This window comes from Erpetoichthys calabaricus, chromosome 3 (genome assembly GCF_900747795.2).
Source record: "Erpetoichthys calabaricus chromosome 3, fErpCal1.3, whole genome shotgun sequence".
NCBI classification, from domain to species: Eukaryota; Metazoa; Chordata; class Cladistia; order Polypteriformes; family Polypteridae; genus Erpetoichthys; species Erpetoichthys calabaricus.
In genome coordinates, this window is record NC_041396.2 from 98,243,289 (window position 1) to 98,262,509 (window position 19,221).

Here is a 19,221-nt window from a genome sequence, read left to right on the forward strand (position 1 = left end):
CCCGGGTCCTCCCTGCGTGGAGTTTGCATGTTCTCCCCGTGTCTGCGTGGGTTTCCTCCAGGCACTCCGGTTTCCTCCCACAGTCCAAAGACATGCAGGTTAGGTGGATTGGCGATTCTAAATTGGCCCTAGTGTGTGCTTGGTGTTTGTGTGTGTCCTGTGGTGGGTTGGCACCCTGCCCGGGATTGGTTCCTGCCTTTTGCCCTGTGTTGGCTGGGATTGGCTCCAGCAGACCCCCATGACCCTGTGATCGGATTCAGCGGGTTGGAAAATGGATGGATGGATGAATAACTGTAGGGTGCTGGCGCCTATCCCAGTGGCACAAGACAGAATGCAATGTGTAAAACAGAACTCCAATCTATCACTGCGCACACAACCATACTCCATTTTTTTACAGAGGCAGTTTAGCCACTTAAACAGGCAAATCTTCAATGATTAATCTTATGGTTGCTATAAATATCCACAAGAAAAAAAAATGTGGCCTTTTCTTTTAAAAAGAGCTTTTGCTAGCAAGCAACGTTATTTGCAGTGTGCAAATTCTGCATCTAACTTCTTTCAAAGAAGTAGCCCGCTTTACGTACCTTTGTATGAAATAACGTGTACATTTTAAAAGCAAGTCGATTTAGCTGACGCTTGTATCATATTTAACATATGATTCATCAGTCTAGAGATGCGTCTGACTGACTTCAAATGCGTCCACACAGCCTCGTTCGAGCGTAGGTGAGACGCGGCGTGGGCTGGCTGCACGGGGGCGTGCGCGTCTGATGCTGCTGCCGGTTCTCGGGAGCGCGCACAGTGCCAGGCGTCGCTCTTCCCAGAGTGAGAGAGGTGCGGTATCTGAAACCACGGAGACAGGCAGAAAGGAACACGGAAATAGTAGCAGTGGAGAGGGATACTGACTGCTTGAATTTACCCGCATTATCAGCTTTTGGAGCTTCCTTTTGAGATTTTATTTACGGACAAAGGTTGGATTGGTTTGACTTCATCCCGGGTCGAGAATGTCGGGGAGCCGGGAGGAGGAGCGGCGTAAATTAGCCGAAATCATTAACCACTGGAACGCCAACCGGCTCGACCTGTTCGAGATCAGTCAACCTACCGAGGTGAGTCCGCGGAGCAGTCGCGGAATGCAGGCCTCGCCGGCTCGAGCACTGCTGTGCAAAGCATCGTGTTTCGGTCATTGAGTCTTAGGCACCTTTTAAAGCCACGCTTGCATATGGCTAGGCTGTGAGCATGTTTTGTTATAGTCACTAACAAATTTGTGTATGTCCTTTGAAATGAGGAGAGAAAGCCCCAGCTGATTACTGCTTGAGTCAAATTGGACCGCCAGCAGGACAAGTGCACGCCGAGTCGGGAATTTGTGCCTCTCGGCGTGCTCCACAGACACTAGCCGACTGGTCAGTTGGAGTGTGGATCCGCCCGTTCGGGATCCTCAATTTCGGTGTCCTTTCTGTCCTCATACTGCTACTTGTCTCATTTTTCGATTTAGAATTATGATCACGCGTTTTATTTAAACGATTAGTAGGTATATTTAAAATATATATGTATTGTCAGTTTTCTTGCTGTTCGAGGTCTGTAGAGGCTCAGTAGTCCAGCAGCTGCGTGTAGAGCAAGATGGCAAGCAGCTCGGTTTCGAAAGGGTGTGACAAGTTTCTGCCTCTTTATACTTCAGAAGTTTGCCAGGCTGCCAAATCAGCGATCTCGGGAAAGTAAACACATGGGCGACATTTGTGATTGCACAGGTCAACTATGCCTGCCGGCCTGCGCTTTGTGCCTGTCTCATCGGACTTGTGGTGGCGGGTGGTGGAGGTGATCTCATTCACTGTGGCGCGCTCTTTGAGCAAACAGTGTGTTCAATTAATGCTTTTCGTCAGACTGGACTGGGTTAGCTGGGATTTAGGCGCGCAGTAATTAATTGGAAGTGGGGGTGGATGCTTGTTTTTCTGTCAGTTTATATCCTTAGAAAAATATCCCCTTAACTGAAGGATTGTGTCATTTCCCATTTTAATTTATTTCTTAAGAGCATCCTAATGTTCTGTAGTCGTTTAAAATGATGCTTCGATCACATTGCCTTCTCAGTTTCATCCTTGTCTTTATTCGCCACATTTTTGCACAAGAACTGCCCAACAAGTCAGAGCTTAGACGTGGCGCCCTGCCACAGATCTTCCTTGTATCATTTGGTCAGTCTTCTGTGCACACTTGTCTGTTTGGTCTCCTCCATGAGTAACAGTGTATTTTCATTCTAGTTTGGTTTCCTGACACATTCCTGACGTATTTGATCATATATACACAATAAACCTATTTGTTGTGAATCTCATTTTTTCTACTGTTCTTATATAAATCTCATCCCAAGTGCCAGTGAGAACAAAGGAGATAAAAATGAGAAACAAAGATCTCAATATGGTGTCTTTATATAGAAATTCAAATAATTTGTCTAGGTAGCTGACATGACCTAGTAGTTAAGAAGTTGCAGCCTCACCAGTACTGAATTACATATCTGAGCTAGGGTGCCTTATTCAGGCATAATTCTGCCACAACCATTCAGTTCAGTTATATCAGGACTGTTAATGATCGTTGCTTCCCAACTGCCAAAACTGAGGATTTTTTTCGCTGTGTTTTATCTTTGGAAAATCGGGGTAGAAGACATTTCATCATTATTTATTTGACCTCATTATTTTCGTTAATAAAGGGTTTTCTGTAGTAAGAGTTTCTGGTATTAAAATGGGTGAAGTATGAACATTTGTGCAGCCATAGAGCACAAATTGTTACTTATTTTGTCCTCTTTGATTCACAATCACATTTGTTCCATCTAAGCCAATATAGCCCATCCTTATTGTTTGTCCCAAGCTGACACATAATTATGGAATATGGATTATTTGGTTTTATGTCTCAATGAACCATTTAGTTCTGATTAAGTTTAAATCAAATCATCCTAGCCTGAGTAGGAAAACAAGCACTAGTAGTTTTTTTTTTTTGCCTTAAGTTATTACAAATTTGTTTTGAAGTTTTCTGATGGTTGAAAGACATTAATTGGTTTTGTTACTGTTATAACACAAGTATTTTCATTGTACTATGTACACATGACAGTAGACTTGAGAGTCTACTCTCTAATAGATTATATAGAGTGTAATGTCTATGGAGGCTAAGATTTTGCCACAGTAAGGAGAAAAAACAAATGTCACTTATCCTGTTTCTGAAAAAACCTCTGTTCAGCTGTATTTGAACAAATTACATTTATTTTTTTAAAAGCAAATAGTAAGAAGTATAGTTCTTTTATGCTTTTGAAAGATTTGTTTTTATGCTTTTGTTAGATACATTCAGTACTTGGTTGTGATATTGCTAGTGGGAACACACAACATTTTTATGAGTTTCCATTCATACTTAGCCATTCTGTGGCTACTACAATGCAACATATTAAGTTTGATTATACGTTGGATGCATTAACCCAAAGAATCAAGTAATTTGTTGGTAAATTGTATATGTATAGATTTATGGCTAGAATAAGATTTAAGTTATCTTTCTTAAGTATTGAAATTTCCCAGCATTTAACACTGCAGCAAATAGTACAGTAATGTGGGCTTACCAGTTTCTTGCTTTCAGTCAGATGCAAGCTTAAATGTGTAGTAAATGTTGCTGCATAGTGTATGTGTCATTGTTGACTTGAACAAAATTTTATATTGTCTCAGTGGCTTTAATATTAACACCTGAACAGTTTTTGTGGCATTCTAAAATTTGACTCTTTATATTTTTCCTATCTCTTTAGTAGATTTTATCCTATATTTGTAGACATTGCAGTACCAATAAAAAAATCCATGCATGTTGGTAAAGTAAGTGAAAGTCATCAGTGATAGCATGATATATTCCAAAAAGAAGATTTTATCTTTTATTTGAGCAACAATACCCACAAACCCAAGGCAGACTAATGTGGTTACAGAAACGTTTTTAATTTTGGTCATGGGAAATCCCTGTGGCTGCAGGATTTTATTGTGACCATTCCTACTTTTAGATGGTCTCATGTCTTAATTAAACACACCACTTTTCCCAGTTTCTGTCTCAACTGTGTCAAACTCAGAAATCTCTTACAAAATTTGTTCAGTTCTTATAGAGGTTAAACAAGTGCTTGAGTGTTTTATATGTAGTGTTTGGTAGGTTTTTCTGCTCTTGTTTTGAGTAGTTGTTCTCATTTCTTATGAAATGCTTTGGGTATTAAAAATTAAACTACGTTGTATTAAATTAATGACAGAAATCTATAACACCCACATATCTCTCAAATTGAAGTTATTTCTTACTAATATGATATATATGCATTTGCCATGCAAAATTGTGTCCTAAAGTTCAGCACATTCTATAAATTTAAAAATATATCTTTTCCACTGTCCTAAAGTTAAGCACATTCTATAAATTTAAAAATATATCTTGCCCACACTGATACTTTACAGTGGAGGTTATGGGGCATGGAGGAAAAAGCATAAAAACTTGCCAGAAATGTCAATTTTTCAAGCCAGGACAGTTCACAAGTATTGACCTGCATCTTTCGATTACACACACATTGTAAAATAATTTATATATCTCATTTATTAATAAAAAACCAATATTATGAGATTCAGCTATTTTAAAAGAAGACCCTATGGTGTGATTTCATCTCAAAAAGACCAAATCACAGTCAACTTTTTATGCCACATGGTTGGTTTTGTTTTGATTTACTTTTGTGTTTATGCGAGAAGTTGCACAATTGTACAGAAAACGTATGGTTACAACGAGAAAAATAGTACCAGGAACATGCAGTAAAATTGCTTCCATATCCCACTTGTTGTCACAAAGATAAGGAAAACCGGCAGGTACGGATCAATACTCGATAGCTGTCTTGGCTTGAAAAATGGACGTATTTGTTAACTTTTTAAACTTTTATGTTGTTCCTCATACCCTCCATAGTAAAGTGCCAGAGTCGGGCAGAATATTTTTAAAAATGTATAGAAAGTGCTTTACTTTTAAACACAATTTATTGTGGCAAATGCATATATATCATGTTTGTTAAGAACTAACTTTGAGATGAAAAATACTGAACTTAGTATCATTTAATCTGATTTAGAATTAAGTTAAAAAAAAAGTTTTAAGTAGGAACAAGTCAAAGATAAAGAGATTAGTTGGTCCTGGATATTCCACAGGTTGTTCCTGAGAGTTGAGAAGTACTAATGATCGTACAAGTGTTTTATTTTTGTTCTAAAATGCTATGTGAAAAGCCGGACTTTTGTTAATGCAGGTAAAGGCAGCACCGGTTGCTTTAATATGTGGATTGTTTTCATCATAATTGGTTTTGAACAGATATTTATTAAAATGGATAAATATTGAAAAATCAGTAAAGCAGCTTGTGAATGTGGACTAATCTGACTAAAACTTAATATTCTGCTCATTGTAGCCAGAGGGCACTTCATCAGTCTGGCACTTAATCAGTCTGCTGCATTTTTAAGGTAGTTTCTTCTGCTATGTATTTAAATGGATTGCATTTTAATATGAATGTTATTAGAATTATGAGAGTGAAGTCTTTAAGACCTAATACAAAAAGTCAATATGATCATTTGTGTGTCTGTTTTTTACACTATCTTCCTGGGCAATCATTGTCACATACCCTGGAGGATACTATGCCCTCGTGACTATCTGAACTTTTTTTAAGCCACAGGAGTGAATTTTATTAAAAAAATTATAGAATAAGGGCACTTATTCTACTTAAAAGCATATTATTTGAGAAAAACATATATAAGAGAAATGCCTTTTGGGCAGTCAACAACATTGCAACACTTTTAAGATGAAAATATGAGGCTTTCTTTTTACAAATAAAAATTGAATGTATAGGTAGATGTATTAGAGATTAATTTGATTGGATGTCCCTGAATTTTTAATATAATTAAACTTACTGTATATGTAAAAATCAAATTAAATTAGCAGCTTGCTGAAATTTAACAATCCTAAAAACTTCACAAAATAAGACACTTTTTACTTCTATATGTTTAAAAAGAAAAAGATTGTGAGTGGTCATTGATGTACTATATTGATTTTTCTCCATTATTTACTTCTTAGCTAATGGAAGAGGCAGTTTATTGTATGGGTTCCGTGATGGATATTTGCACCCTTGTCTCTGATGCTGCTGGGAATAGTCTCTGGTCCCCCTTGATCCTGAACTAGATTAAATGGTTTCTGAAGCGTTAATTTTATTATTATACCAAGTAACTGCTTATGATATAATCTGAATTAAAATAAAATGAGTGGAAAAAATGTTATTGAAAGTGGTTTAACTGTGCATTTTATTACTTTTATGTAGCATTAGATGCAAACTCTCCCATTCAAATTGCTTCTTACATTAGTTGTTGTGAAATTATTTGACAATGAAAGTGTAGATGTAAAGACTGTTTTCAGGGGTCACTAAATGAGTGATGGTTACCTTGAAAACTGGGGCTTTGCTGAGAAGTAGACCTATCATGTTTCTGTGCCTGATGGCTTTTATCACATCTCTGATTTAAATCAAGTTTGATGTGAGTATGATTGAGCAATATTATCAACAATTGTATGAAAATAAGATTTTATGTTTTTTTGTACTGTTACCACATTTTTCAAATTTGTGGGAATACACCTATAAAACAGCAGTGTCAGGCTCTACCTTTCTCTGTTGTAACATAAAAATAGAATTGTATGTGACAAGGGGGCTATGCCCCCTGCTCGCTTCGCTCGCCTACCCCGCTGTTTTGAACCCCGTGCTCGCTGGTCAGCCGTAGTTTCAGACGCGCGTTGTAGGAGCCTGCGTTGTTTTGAACCCGTGCTTGCCCTGCTTCTGCGGTTTGAGACGCGCGTTGTAGGCGTATATCCGTCAGTTGAGCTCGTTCGGTTTGAACCCATGCCTGTTTTGCCTCCGCAGTTTCAGACGGTGGATAGGAAGTAAAGAACGGATTGTATGGCATATCACAAAGATTTATTGGAATATCTCTTTATATACAATATTTGTAGTAAAGATGGTTTGTTGTCCTTGAATGATTTTTTCTTGGTATTGGAGTATTTATAAGTTAAAGTTTAATGTCAGATGAACGCCGAACTCATGAGAAGGTTACATAAAGGTTGTCCATGTCCAAATACACGCTCAGAGAGGTATATACCAACTTTGTCCATGGTCTGTGCTTGGGATTTGTTGATTGTCTTGGCAAATTCAGGTTTTACTGGGAAATTGGCGTCGCCCAAGTGTAAATGGCAATTCAAGGGCAGAACTTGTAAGGTGAATTCTAGGAATTAAAACAGTATTGTCAGTATGTGATCCTGTAAGTATTTTTTGCTTCAATAATATTGTTTGACATGGTGTTGACTAAACGTGTACCGTTGCATAAATCCTGTGTAGTATTAACGTTTTTTAATAGCATGACAATTGTTCCGATTTTAAGGTTAAGATTGTGTTGTGGCAATCCGGCTGGGTTAATAGTGTTCAGATATTGTAAAGGGAAATTAAGATGTTCAATGTCGTCTGCAGACTGTCTGGCGCTTTCCCGTACTCCAATTGATTTGTGACCCTTTCTGGACTCCATAGTCTGTCCCGTTTTGCTTTGGGGGTGGCGTATCATGTCGGGTTTGATTTGTGAACCTTTCTCGACTCCGTATTCTGTCCCGTTTTACACTGGGTTTTGGGCGGCTGTAATCTCGGGCTTGATGGGTGACACCGTGTGGACTCCGTAGTCTGTCCCGTTTCACTCTGGGTCATGTGTGTGACTCCTCCTTTTTGTGTGCTATGGGCTTTGTGTGGCGCCTGCGTCTGACTCCTCTTTTTGTGTGCTATTGGCGCGTTGTCCTCATTTCTTATTTCTGTTAGTGGAGGGGGGCTTTGTGTCTCATTTCTTATTTATGTTAGTGTATGTATTCCGTAGTCTGTCCCGTTTCACTCTGGGGCTTTGTGTGGCGCCTGCGTCTGACTCCTTTTTTTTGTGTGCTATGGGCGCGTTGCATAATTTCTTATGCGTTGCCTCATTACTTATTTCTGTTAGTGGAGGGTGGCTTTTCCTGTGGAGGGGGGCTTTGTGTCTCATTTCTTATTTATGTTAGTATGTGTACTCCATAGTCTGTCCCGTTTCACTCTGGGGCGTGGGTGTGATTCCTCTTTTTTGTGTGGTATGGGCCTTTGTGTGGCGCCTGCGTATGACTCCTTTTTTTTTGTGTGCTATGGGCATATCCGGTTTACCATTCTCGTTGGAGGGGGGGCTTTGTGTGGCGCCTGCGCACTATGTCTTTTGCGTCCACGGGCAGGTCCCTGCGTCCATATCCGGTTTACCATTCTCGTTTAGTAATATGGATTTGTCTCATATTTCTGATGTCAGGTTTTGTTTATGTTTATGGACTTTTACAAGTGTTGCGTGTTATGCATGAATAGTTATGGGGGAACAACGGTCAATGTTCTGTAGTATTTCTTTGTAAGTCAATTTTATTGGAAGCTCACACCGCATGAGAAAAGTTGGTGTCTCCAAAATATTGGTGGTGATTTAGGGTTTTCTCTAGGATGCACCTAGAAGTCAGTAGACTGAAGGCAGTTCTGAAGCAATCATAGCATAGACTTTTTTGGTGGGTGTTAATGTCATGCAGGAATCTGGGAGAAGAGCAAATATTTTAAAAGATGTCAACAAAGACTTTGTTGAGGAAACAGTTATAAAAGTGCATAAAGCCAATGGGAGGCGTTATCATTTTTCAGAATCAGTTATAGACCTGTAATGCTGTAATTATGAATCTGATGGCAAAAGAAAAAACAGTAATATATTGGATGGAAAATGCTACGCCAGTATTTAAGGAAGCTTGGTGATTGGTGGCAGTGTATACAGATGCACCACAGAGAGAGAGAGAAAAAAAAAAGCCTAACAGACAACATAATTGATGGTCTAGCACATACATATACACGGTTACATGAGCATCTTGACAGAGAAGTAAACTGAGAGAAGGGTAATAAAGTCAAGTAGAGCTAAAAGCCTTAAGGAACAGATGAGTTTTGAGTTGTTTTTTTAAAAGAATTCATGGAGTCAGCTGATCTAATTAATTTTTGGTAGGTCATTCCAGAGTTCTGGGCGCTATACAGCTGAAGGCCTTGTCACCCATGGAGTGCAGATTAGTGAGGGGCACAGCAAGATTGCCAGAATCAGAGGACCTTAGTGGGCGGGCAGGCACATAGTGATGGAGAAGGTCACTGATGTAGTTTGGCGCGAGGATATTTAAGGCTTTACAGTAATCCCTCCTCCATCGCGGGGGTTGCGTTCCAGAGCCATCCGCGAAGTAGAAACCATATGTTTATATGGTTAATTTTTATATTGTCATGCTTGGGTCACAGATTTGCGCAGAAACACAGGAGGTTTGTAGAGAGACAGGAACGTTATTCAAACACTGCAAACAAACATTGTCTCTTTTTCAAAAGTTTAAACTGTGCTCCATGACAAGACAGAGATGACAGTTCTGTCTCACAATTAAAAGAATGCAAACATATCTTCCTCTTCAAAGGGAGTGCGTGTCAGGAGCACAGAATGTCACATAGATAGAGAAAACAATCTGTAGCAAACAAATCAATAGGGCTGTTTGGCTTTTAAGTATGCAAAGCACCGCGGCACAAAGCTGTTGAAGGCGGCAGCTCACACCCCCTCCGTCAGGAGCAGGGAGAGAGAGAGTTTGTTTTTCAGTCAAAAATCAATACGTGCCCTTCGAGCTTTAAGTATGCGAAGCACTGTGCAGCATGTCGTTTCAGGAAGCAGCTGCACAAAAGATAGCAACGTGAAGATAATCTTTCAGCATTTTTAGACGAGCGTCCGTATCGTCTAGGTGTGCGAACAGACCCCCTGCTCAATCCCCATACGTCAGGATCACAGATAGTCAGCACAAGAGAGAGAGAAAAGTAAGCAATCTAGCTTCTCAGCCATCTGCCAATAGCGTCCCTTGTATGAAATCAACTGGGCAAACCAACTGAGGAAGCATGTACCAGAAATTAAAAGACCCCATTGTCCGCAGAAATCCGCGAACCAGCAAAAAATCCGCGATATATATTTAAATATGCTTGCATATAAAAATCCGCGATGGACGTGAAGCCGCGAAAGGCGAAGCGCGATATAGCGAGGGATCACTGTACAGTAATCAGAGGGGGTGTGAGCTGCCGCCTTCAACAGCTTTGTGCCGCGGTGCTTCGCATACTTAAAAGCCAAACAGAGAGAAAAGCAAACAAATGAATAGGGCTATCTCTGTGACATGTCACTGCTCCTGACACGCACTCTTTGAAGAGGTAGATTATGGTTTGCATTCTTTTAATTGTGAGACAGAACTGTCATCTCTGTCTTGTCATGGAGCACAGTTTAAAACTTTTGAAAAAGAGACAAATGTTTGTTTGCAGTGTTTGAATAACGTTCCTGCCTCTCTACAACCTCGCTGTGTTCTGCGCAAATCTGTGACCCAAGCATGACAATATAAAAATAACCATATAAACATATGGTTTCTACTTCGCAGATTTTCTTATTTCGTCGGGTGGCTCTGGAACGCAACCCCCGCGATGGGAGGAGGGATTACTGTATAGGTTATTAAGTAGATTTTATATTTGATTCTGTAAGACACAGGGAGCCAATAAAGATGGAGCAAGATGAGTGTGATGTGCTTGCTGCTGCTGGTTTGAGTAAGGACTCTTGCAGCTGAGTTTTGAATAAGCTGGAGCTGTGATATAAGATTAGAAGGGGCACCTGCCAGTAGGGAATTACAATAATCAATGCGGGATGGTAATAAAAGCATGGACAAGTTTCTCAGCATTAGAGAAGGAGAGGAAGGAGCGAACATCGGGATATTGTTACGGAGGTGAAAGTAAGAAAGGTTCTTAGTGTGGTTTATGTGGGCGGAATAAAGAGAGGGAGGAATCAAAAATGACACCAAGATTCTTTACAGTAGAGGCAGGGTCTGATGAGATCACTGCAAAGATAGACTGGGAATGAGCTCATTTATAAGTTGCATTTTAGTCCTAATTTGCAGGAGTTCAGTTTTGTTGCAATTTAATTTTAAAGAGTTCTGCTCCATCCATGGTTTTAATTCACTAAGGCAGGTTGTGAGCTGAGAAAGCTCTGATGAAAGTTCCACTTTTTACATTGAAGTAGAGTTGAGTATCATCTGCATAAAAATGATAACCCAGTCCATAGCTACGGATAATATGGTCAAGGGGAAGCATGTAAAATACAGAAGAGAAGAGGGCCTGGCACTGAGCTAGATCTGCTGTTGCCAAGACTAATAAACTCTTGCATATCAGTCAGATAGGACTTGAACCACTGGAGGGCAGGTCGCCAGAGATACCCAGCATGTTTCTCCATTCTGGACAGTAGAATGTCATGTCTCACAGTGTCAAGTGCTGCACTGAGGTCTAATAGAATGGAATATGCTGGTTTGTCCAGAGTCTGCTGCCATAAGCAAATCATTGGTTAACCGTAGCAGAGCAGTTTCACAGGCTGTGCCGTGCCCTGAAACCAGAACTGAAAGGGTTCCATCAAGTTATTAGAGGTTAAGTAATTGGTGAGTTGGGAAGCTACAATACGCTTGAGAACTTTTGACAGGAAAAGGTAGGTGGGGAAATTGGCCAGAAATTGTTAAGATTGTCAGCATCAGACCAGACTTTTTTAACATTGGTGTTACAGAAGCAATTTTAACAGTGAGCGGCACAGAGCCAGTGACAAGGGATGAGTTTATTATTGTTAATAGTTGGATGATGGCATGAAGGCAGAATTTAAGTAGTGTGCTGGGGATGGGGTCCAGTACACAAGTAGTCGGCCTCATCTTACAAAGCAGGTTATTAACAAACGCAGATGTGGACTGGTGAGACCTTAAGAGAAGAGCTGGATGGAGTGGGAAAACAGGGAGAGATATAAACAGATGATGTATTTATGTTAGTTGAATTATTTAGATCTTTTGTTACAGAAAAAGTGGAGGAATTCCTCACAGACTTCAGTAGAAGAGGTAGGTTGGGCCAGATGCGGGTTCGAGTAGTTTATTAACTACAGAGAACAAAAACCCTTGGGTTATCGTTGCTATTTTCTATTATTCTGCCATAATGGGTGTTCTTGCAGAAGTTATGTGCTTCTCTGTAAGCTCTTTGGTGGTCAGAGAAAGCTGATGTGCACGGTGAGGCCAGTCTTATGTGACATTCTCTCAAGGTTTCGGCCAGCTGCTTTCATAGATCGCAATTCTGAATTATACCAAGGAGCTGAACGTTTAAAGGAAACCTCCTTGTTTTAAAGGAGCTGTTTTATCTAATGCTGAATGAAGGCTGAGTTATAGTGATCAACAAGACTATCTAGTGTTGATGGAATAGGTGAAGACAGAAAAAGATCAGAAATGGATCCAGAAATGATAGAGGGGACAGATATTTTTAAGGTTTCTGTAAGAAATTTGTCGTTTACAGGTAAGAGAGGGAAAGGCAGGTGAGGACAGTGAAAAATACTGCTTTATGGTCAGAGAATCACAAATCAGTGCTATAAATGTTGGCAATAGATAGTCTAGAAGTGCTGATCAGATCCAATATATGACCACCAGAGTGGGTGGGAAAATCAACATGTTGTGTCAAGTCAAAACAGTCCAGTAAGGATAGGAATTCATTTCTCAGTTTAGATGTGGGGATGTCAATATGGATGTTGAAATCACAGAGAAGGATAATTCTCTGAGAGTAAGAGCTTAGGTGGGTCAAAAGTTCAATCAAATCGGATAAGAAGGATGCATTGTATTTTGGGGGACAATAAAGCACAATGAGTGGTAGGGTTATTGCAAGTCATTTACTATGCTTCACATTTTTCATAATGTAAAATCTCTTATATATATTTCTCTTCTGGTTCGTCCTGCTTCCACTGCAAAACTGGTCCCGCCCACACGCAGCCGACATGGCATTTCTCAATTCCTATTCGTCCATTTCCAAACCCTTCCCCACGCTGCCAGCGACTCCTCTTCAAAACAGGTCCCACCCACACACAGCCGACACGGCATTTCTCAAAAAGCTACTGAAGTATGCTTGCAAAATAAAGCAAACTCTGCATTAGGCAAAAATTTACTTCTCCAGCTAGATTCCATGATCAGAACCATCAACCCCTTCGCTAAATCATACAAACACATACATGAAATCGATTTGCAATCTATCCCATAATCGACTCCTGTAAACAGATTTCCACGCTCAATATGAATTGCGATACCTATGGTTTACCCACTTTTATTCCTTACGGAGACATTGGCTGGCACAAAGATTTACAACATATCCCAATAAAGGAAGCGCCAAGCGAATAAGGCTTACTCAATGCCAATTTACGCATACAGATTAACAATGAGGAATACGGTTAGTATTTTGCACTCCAGTGGCAAACTATTCCAACAGTACGTCGTAGATTCGTATGTTAAAACATAGGGCGTGCGTCTCAGCTATCTCAGATTACATCAACAAGATCTGCGCGTGGAACAATACAAAGGACTATCAGACGCGCTGCAAGCAAACGCTGAAAATAACAACGTATGTGTAGGCAAAATGGTCATATTACCGTCCACATTTCCAGGAAGTCCATGATACATGCAAGAAAAACTATCTGGATGCCATGGCCGTAGTACGTAAATTCGGAAAGCCTCATTATCACTATCACATTTAATCCTGCTTGGCTGGAAATTCTACATGCACTGTCGGATACCCAAAGACCAGAGCACAGATCTGATATTGTACTACGAATCTTTTGGATTAAGCTGAGGGAATTACTTAGAGACATTCTACAACAGCATCTTTTTGGGGTTGTTATTGATTATATTTACGTAGTCGAATTTCAGAAGCGCGGCCTTCCTCATGCCCACATGCTGTTTACTCTTCACAATAATTCTAACAACCAGTCTTCAACCACGGTCAGTTGTACGTGGCTTTTTCTAGGGTTAGATCTTTCGACTCATTATCTGTCGTCTCCACCAAAACACCTATTGACAACTGCGTCTTTCATAAAGTATTTATTTCTTCTTGATTTCTGAATTCTTTTCTCACCGTTTTCTGTTCCTATTCTTACACCGCCGTATGCTATGGTGGGCGTCGGCTAGTACACAGTAATCCATCATGTTAGTGTTTTTGTAATTTACTTTTTTTAAACTGTTATACCATTCATGGGCAACTTATTTTTGTTTTAATGTAACCATAGGTATGGTGAGGGAGAAGTGTCTTGCAAAAAATTGAGAAATTAAGCTGCTCTGTTGAAAATGTGGTCACATGTGACTTTCTCCAAATTTACAGCATCGATGCAATGTATAGTGTGAATTTTCCAAAATACCTGTAGGAATCATACCACAATGGTCAATTCTTTCTTGAGATGCAGTGTCCATAAATGTTTTTACTACAGGCCTATAGATGCACATATTTCCAAAAATGCTGAGGAATATCAAAACATGTTATTCCAATGACAAGTTGAAATTGTTTTCAATTGAAATTGTTATTAAAATAAAACAATGCTTCCTCTATAATGAGTATAAAATCACTATTTAAATAAGCTTTAATTAAAACATGTACGTGTTAACAGCTCAGCTTAAATTTGACTTAAGCATAAATAAAGAAACAATTATTTTAAGTTGAAAAAATTAGCATATTTAAAGTGAAATTTGACAGTTCTTTGGTCTAATTAGTTGTAGAAATGTTGGATGAATATCTGCACTGAAGGCACATTGAACCTCTGCCATTAATAATTTGAGTATTTTAAATACTATCATAGAGACTGTTACATTCATTCACCCACGTGTAGGTAGATAATAAACATGTAGATAATGTTAAGTGTCCGATTCACTCATCATTCTCTTGGGGGAAAACATTTTTAAAATTAAAAACAGTATTCTAATGGAATTAATTGTTTTAGAACAACTTGCTCAAATCAGAAGCAAATGAAGACTTACAAAAATACCAAACTTTAGAGTCAACCTATTCAAGGTGGAGTGTACAATCAGACTGAAGGCAGAGACAAAGTGCTGGAGAAAAGAAGTGAAGGGAAGTATTGGCTGGCAGGATTACGTCAATGAGTCACTTGAATGGCTGAACAGGAAATGCCTAGTTGCAACTAGCATATGCTGTATGGAAAAAAAAAAGTAATTTAGTGTTGAACCCAAAATACAAGATACCATTCTTAAACCTGCTAAATTCATTTTGGGGGTTACAGGAGGCCAAGGGCCTTTCTATTAAAACTGGATGCAAAGCAGGTACTAGCTTGTCGCAGAGCTCACTCATGCAAACACACAATTTTGTAGGCCAAACATGGCCAATTTCCAACATAACCAATATGTGGTAGTAGTAGTTCGGTAGTCCAACATAACCAATATGTGGTAGTAGTAGTTCGATAGTTGACTTGGAGAAATATGACATAGACTGGAATGCTGAGATCCAAATTCAAATGGACAGCAATGGGTTGCTAACTACTCTGTTGCTTTACCAACCTCAGATTTGTATTACTGTCAAAGACCATTGTCACCAATCACCACATGTGCAGAGAGTTACCCACCCACATGCCTCATCCCATTCCTGTATTTGATACAGTAGAACCTCTGGTCACGAACGTTTCCAAACACGTACAAATCGAGTTACGGGTCAAAAAGTTTGCCAAAATTTTGCATCTGTTCATGACCACATGCTCTGGCGGCTAGTTTCCCTTGTGCGTTCGTACGCACCAATGATTGCCCATTCTCCGTTTCACATTTCCTTTTGTTTGCGTATACAGGGCCTAACAAAGCAGCTGATGTTGCAAAAGGAGTTACAATGTTAACCAAGCAGAGGCCTCAAGTGCTGGAAGAGGTGGAGAAACTGTTGCTAGTGTGGTTGAACTAGAAGCAACTTGCAAGGGATAGCTGTAAGTGAGGTGATCATATGTGAGAAAGCCAGGAAGATTCATGGCAATTTGCTGAAAAAAAATCCTTCAAGTGGCAAAGGTGAGGAATTTAAAGCCAGTAGAGGATGATTTGAAAAGTTTGCAAGAGAAGTGGCATTTAATTTTTTTTCCCGTGTGCATAAACCTCATTAAAAAAAAGAAAAAAAAAACTGTTTACAGTGAACAGTTCGTAAGGGTCTAGCGCGAACTCTTACAATGTTAGTTTTCTCTGTTGTTCAAGGTTTTCTCAGTGTTATTCAATGTTTTTACCTTTAGTTTACTTTTACACTGTGCATTCTATAGTATAATTAACTGTTTTGTGCTTAAAAAAATATATTCACATACAGTTCGTACGGTCTGGAACGGATTAATTGTATTTATATACAATCTTACTGGGAAATTATGTTCGGGTAGCGACCAAATCGGGTCGCGTCCAGAGTTTTGGAATGAATTATGGTGGTGACCAGAGGTACCACTGTATACTAATTAGTAATACACTCGTATAATTTCTGAATTTATGTCTAGAAATATTGGCAAGCAGAAGTTATGAAAGTGAACCACCTGGACATAAATTATAATATAATAGACAAGTTATGTTTTTTGGTGTCTCTTTCATGATTGTGTTTCGGATAGCTAATAAACACTTCTAGTTGACTAGATTTCTTTTTATATTTTATTATTATTAAAATAATATTCTATGCAATCAAGTCAAACTTAAACAATGAAGAAAAAAACACTCCATACAATCAAGTTGAATGAAACAAAACGGAATTCAATCCCCACCAGAAGACTAGATTTCTATGGAAACATTTATTCCACTCTGTTTACTGAATGTCAGCAGGCAGGCAGTTCATATGTGGTCCATGTAGAAAAAACCAAAATCATACAGAAGGCAAACTGTCATTGGTAGCTTGCTTAGATCTACAGATCTTTTTATATATAGTCATTATAATCATGTGTATTGAGTAATCAATGTGCAGCTTGTCCCCAAGATCAGTGAGTGTAACTTCTTTCCTCAACTTGAAGGAATGGGCAGGGATACACAGTATTTTAAATATTAAATTACAAGCTTTTTCTTGAACTGTGCAATTATATTAAACAGTTTTTGCTTTATATGAGTAAAACTTTACATTTATTTGCATTAAAATTTATTTTCAACATTTCTGTATATACATCTGAATTTTGTTCAGGTCCTTCAGTAGTGATTCTGCATATCAGCAAAGCCACCGTACTTTGTGTCATCCACAAATCTGCCAAACTTGTTAAGTTTTTGTTTAGAAATAATTACCAAACGTAATTTTGAACTCCTTTGACCTTTTCTATTTCAGATAAGTTCCTAATTCAAAAATATAGTGCTTTTGTACATGGGTTCTGGACTCATTTGCACACTGCATCCTGGTTGGCTGTTTATGTTCTTCAATGAGTAGGCTTTTAGGGATTCCTTATTAGTAGGTTTTAGATGTCATGCTCTGTATAATTGACCTAATGTCAGTGCATGACATGGAGTAAACTTAAGTTTTGGCTCTGTGAATTTGTCTAACTGGTGCAGAAGATGAATGGTTGGACATAACATGCCCTACAGTCTAAATTAGGTGTTGACCAGCAAACCCGCAATTCTCGAAAGAATCGCCAATCCAAGAATGGCGATCACTTTCTGTTTCCTCCGATATTTGGATGGAAGAAAAATCATGGAGGGTGGGTGTGTCCTGGGAAAGTTTTCATTTAATTAAATATATTTGTACCAAAGCGGTTTCTTTTTGGAGTCGTGACTCATTTGGTTCTGGTGTTTCAGAAGCGTGTTGTAGGCGCCAGCGTTCATTGTTTTTATCCATGCGGTCTGGTTTTTTTTTTTCTTCTTTTTTTCTTCACTGGCTGTGTCGTTAGCTAGAAGTCGTTTGCTGATGGCGGCGGATTCGCGTGCTGAAGTAACCATGGCGGCAGATCTGGGCTTGAGGGCCACATTACTAAAACAAACGATCGGGCGGCGGATGTACTGTGTACGGCTTGCTTGTGGCCTCTGGAATCTGTGCATATATACAACCTGTTGTGCACGCTTTACCTCAAGTTTAGTTTACAGGTTGTGTTGTGTTGTTTGGGCGCCACCTACTGACTCTGGGAAGCCTCTAGGTTTGACTCTGAGGCACTGAGGCGCACTGCATGACCTGTTGTGCACGCTTTACCTGAAGTTTAGTTTACAGGTTGTGTTGTGTTGTTTGGGCGCCACCTACTGACTCTGGAAGCCGCTGGGTTTGACTCTGAGGCACTGAGGCGCACTGCACGTGCGCTTTTGGTGCTTCTTCTTTGTATACAGTAATCCCTCCTCCATCGCGGGGGTTGCGTTCCAGAGCCACCCGCGAAATAGGAAAATCCGCGAAGTAGAACCATATGTTTATATGGTTATTTTTAGAATGTCATGCTTGGGGTCACAGATTTGCGCAGAAACACAGGAGGTTGTAGAGAGACAGGAACGTTATTCAAACACTGCAAACAAACATTTGTCTCTTTTTCAAAAGTTTAAACTGTGCTCCATGACAAGACAGAGATGACAGTTCTGTCTCACGATTAAAAGAATGCAAACATATCTTCCTTTTCAAAGGAGTGCAAAGCAAGCAGTCAAAAAAAAAAAATCAATAGGGCTTTTTGGCTTTTAAGTATGCGAAGCACCGCCGGTACAAAGCTGTTGAAGGCGGCAGCTCACACCTCCTCTGTCAGGAAGCAGGAAGAGATAGAGATAGAGAGAGATAGAGAGAGACAGATAAAAAAATCAATACGTGCCCTTTGAGCTTTTAAGTATGCGAAGCTCCGTGCAGCATGTCCTTCAGGAAGCAGCTGCACACAGCCCCCCTGCTCACACCCCCCTACGTCAGCGCAAGAGAGAGAGAGAGAGAGAGAGGGAGAGAGAAGGTAAGCTGGATAGCTTCTCAGCCATCTGCCAATAGCGTCCCTTGTATGAAATCAACTGGGCAAACCAACTGAGGAAGCATTTACCAGAAATTAAAAGACCCATTGTCCGCAGAAACCCCGCGAAGCAGCGAAAAATCCGCGATATATATTTAAATATGCTTACATATAAAATCCGCGATGGAGTGAAGCCGCGAAAGGCGAAGCGCGATATAGCGAGGGATCACTGTATATACAAACATCACTAAATGAAGGTTGTATATGCGGTGGTGTGCGCGTTCGGGCGGCGGTTGTATTGTGATGTGAAGTTAGTTTACAGGTTGTGTTGTGTTGTTTGGACACCAGCTACTGACTTTGGGAAGCCGCTGAGTTTGACTATGGGGCGCTGAGGCGCAGTGTGCTGTCGGTGCCTCTGGCCTCTGCAATCCTTGCATATATACAAACA

At 39.7% G+C, this 19,221-nt stretch overlaps 1 protein-coding gene across 1 annotated transcript in view; it reads left to right on the plus strand.

The window, feature by feature from the left end:
* Positions 1-850: 850 nt before the first annotated feature.
* afdna (afadin, adherens junction formation factor a) overlaps positions 851-19,221 on the plus strand; it is a 416,944-nt gene continuing 398,573 nt past the window's right edge. The window contains 1 exon segment of the mRNA XM_051924597.1: positions 851-1,100. Coding sequence (XP_051780557.1) covers positions 999-1,100 — 102 coding nt within the window. The 5' untranslated portion in view covers positions 851-998.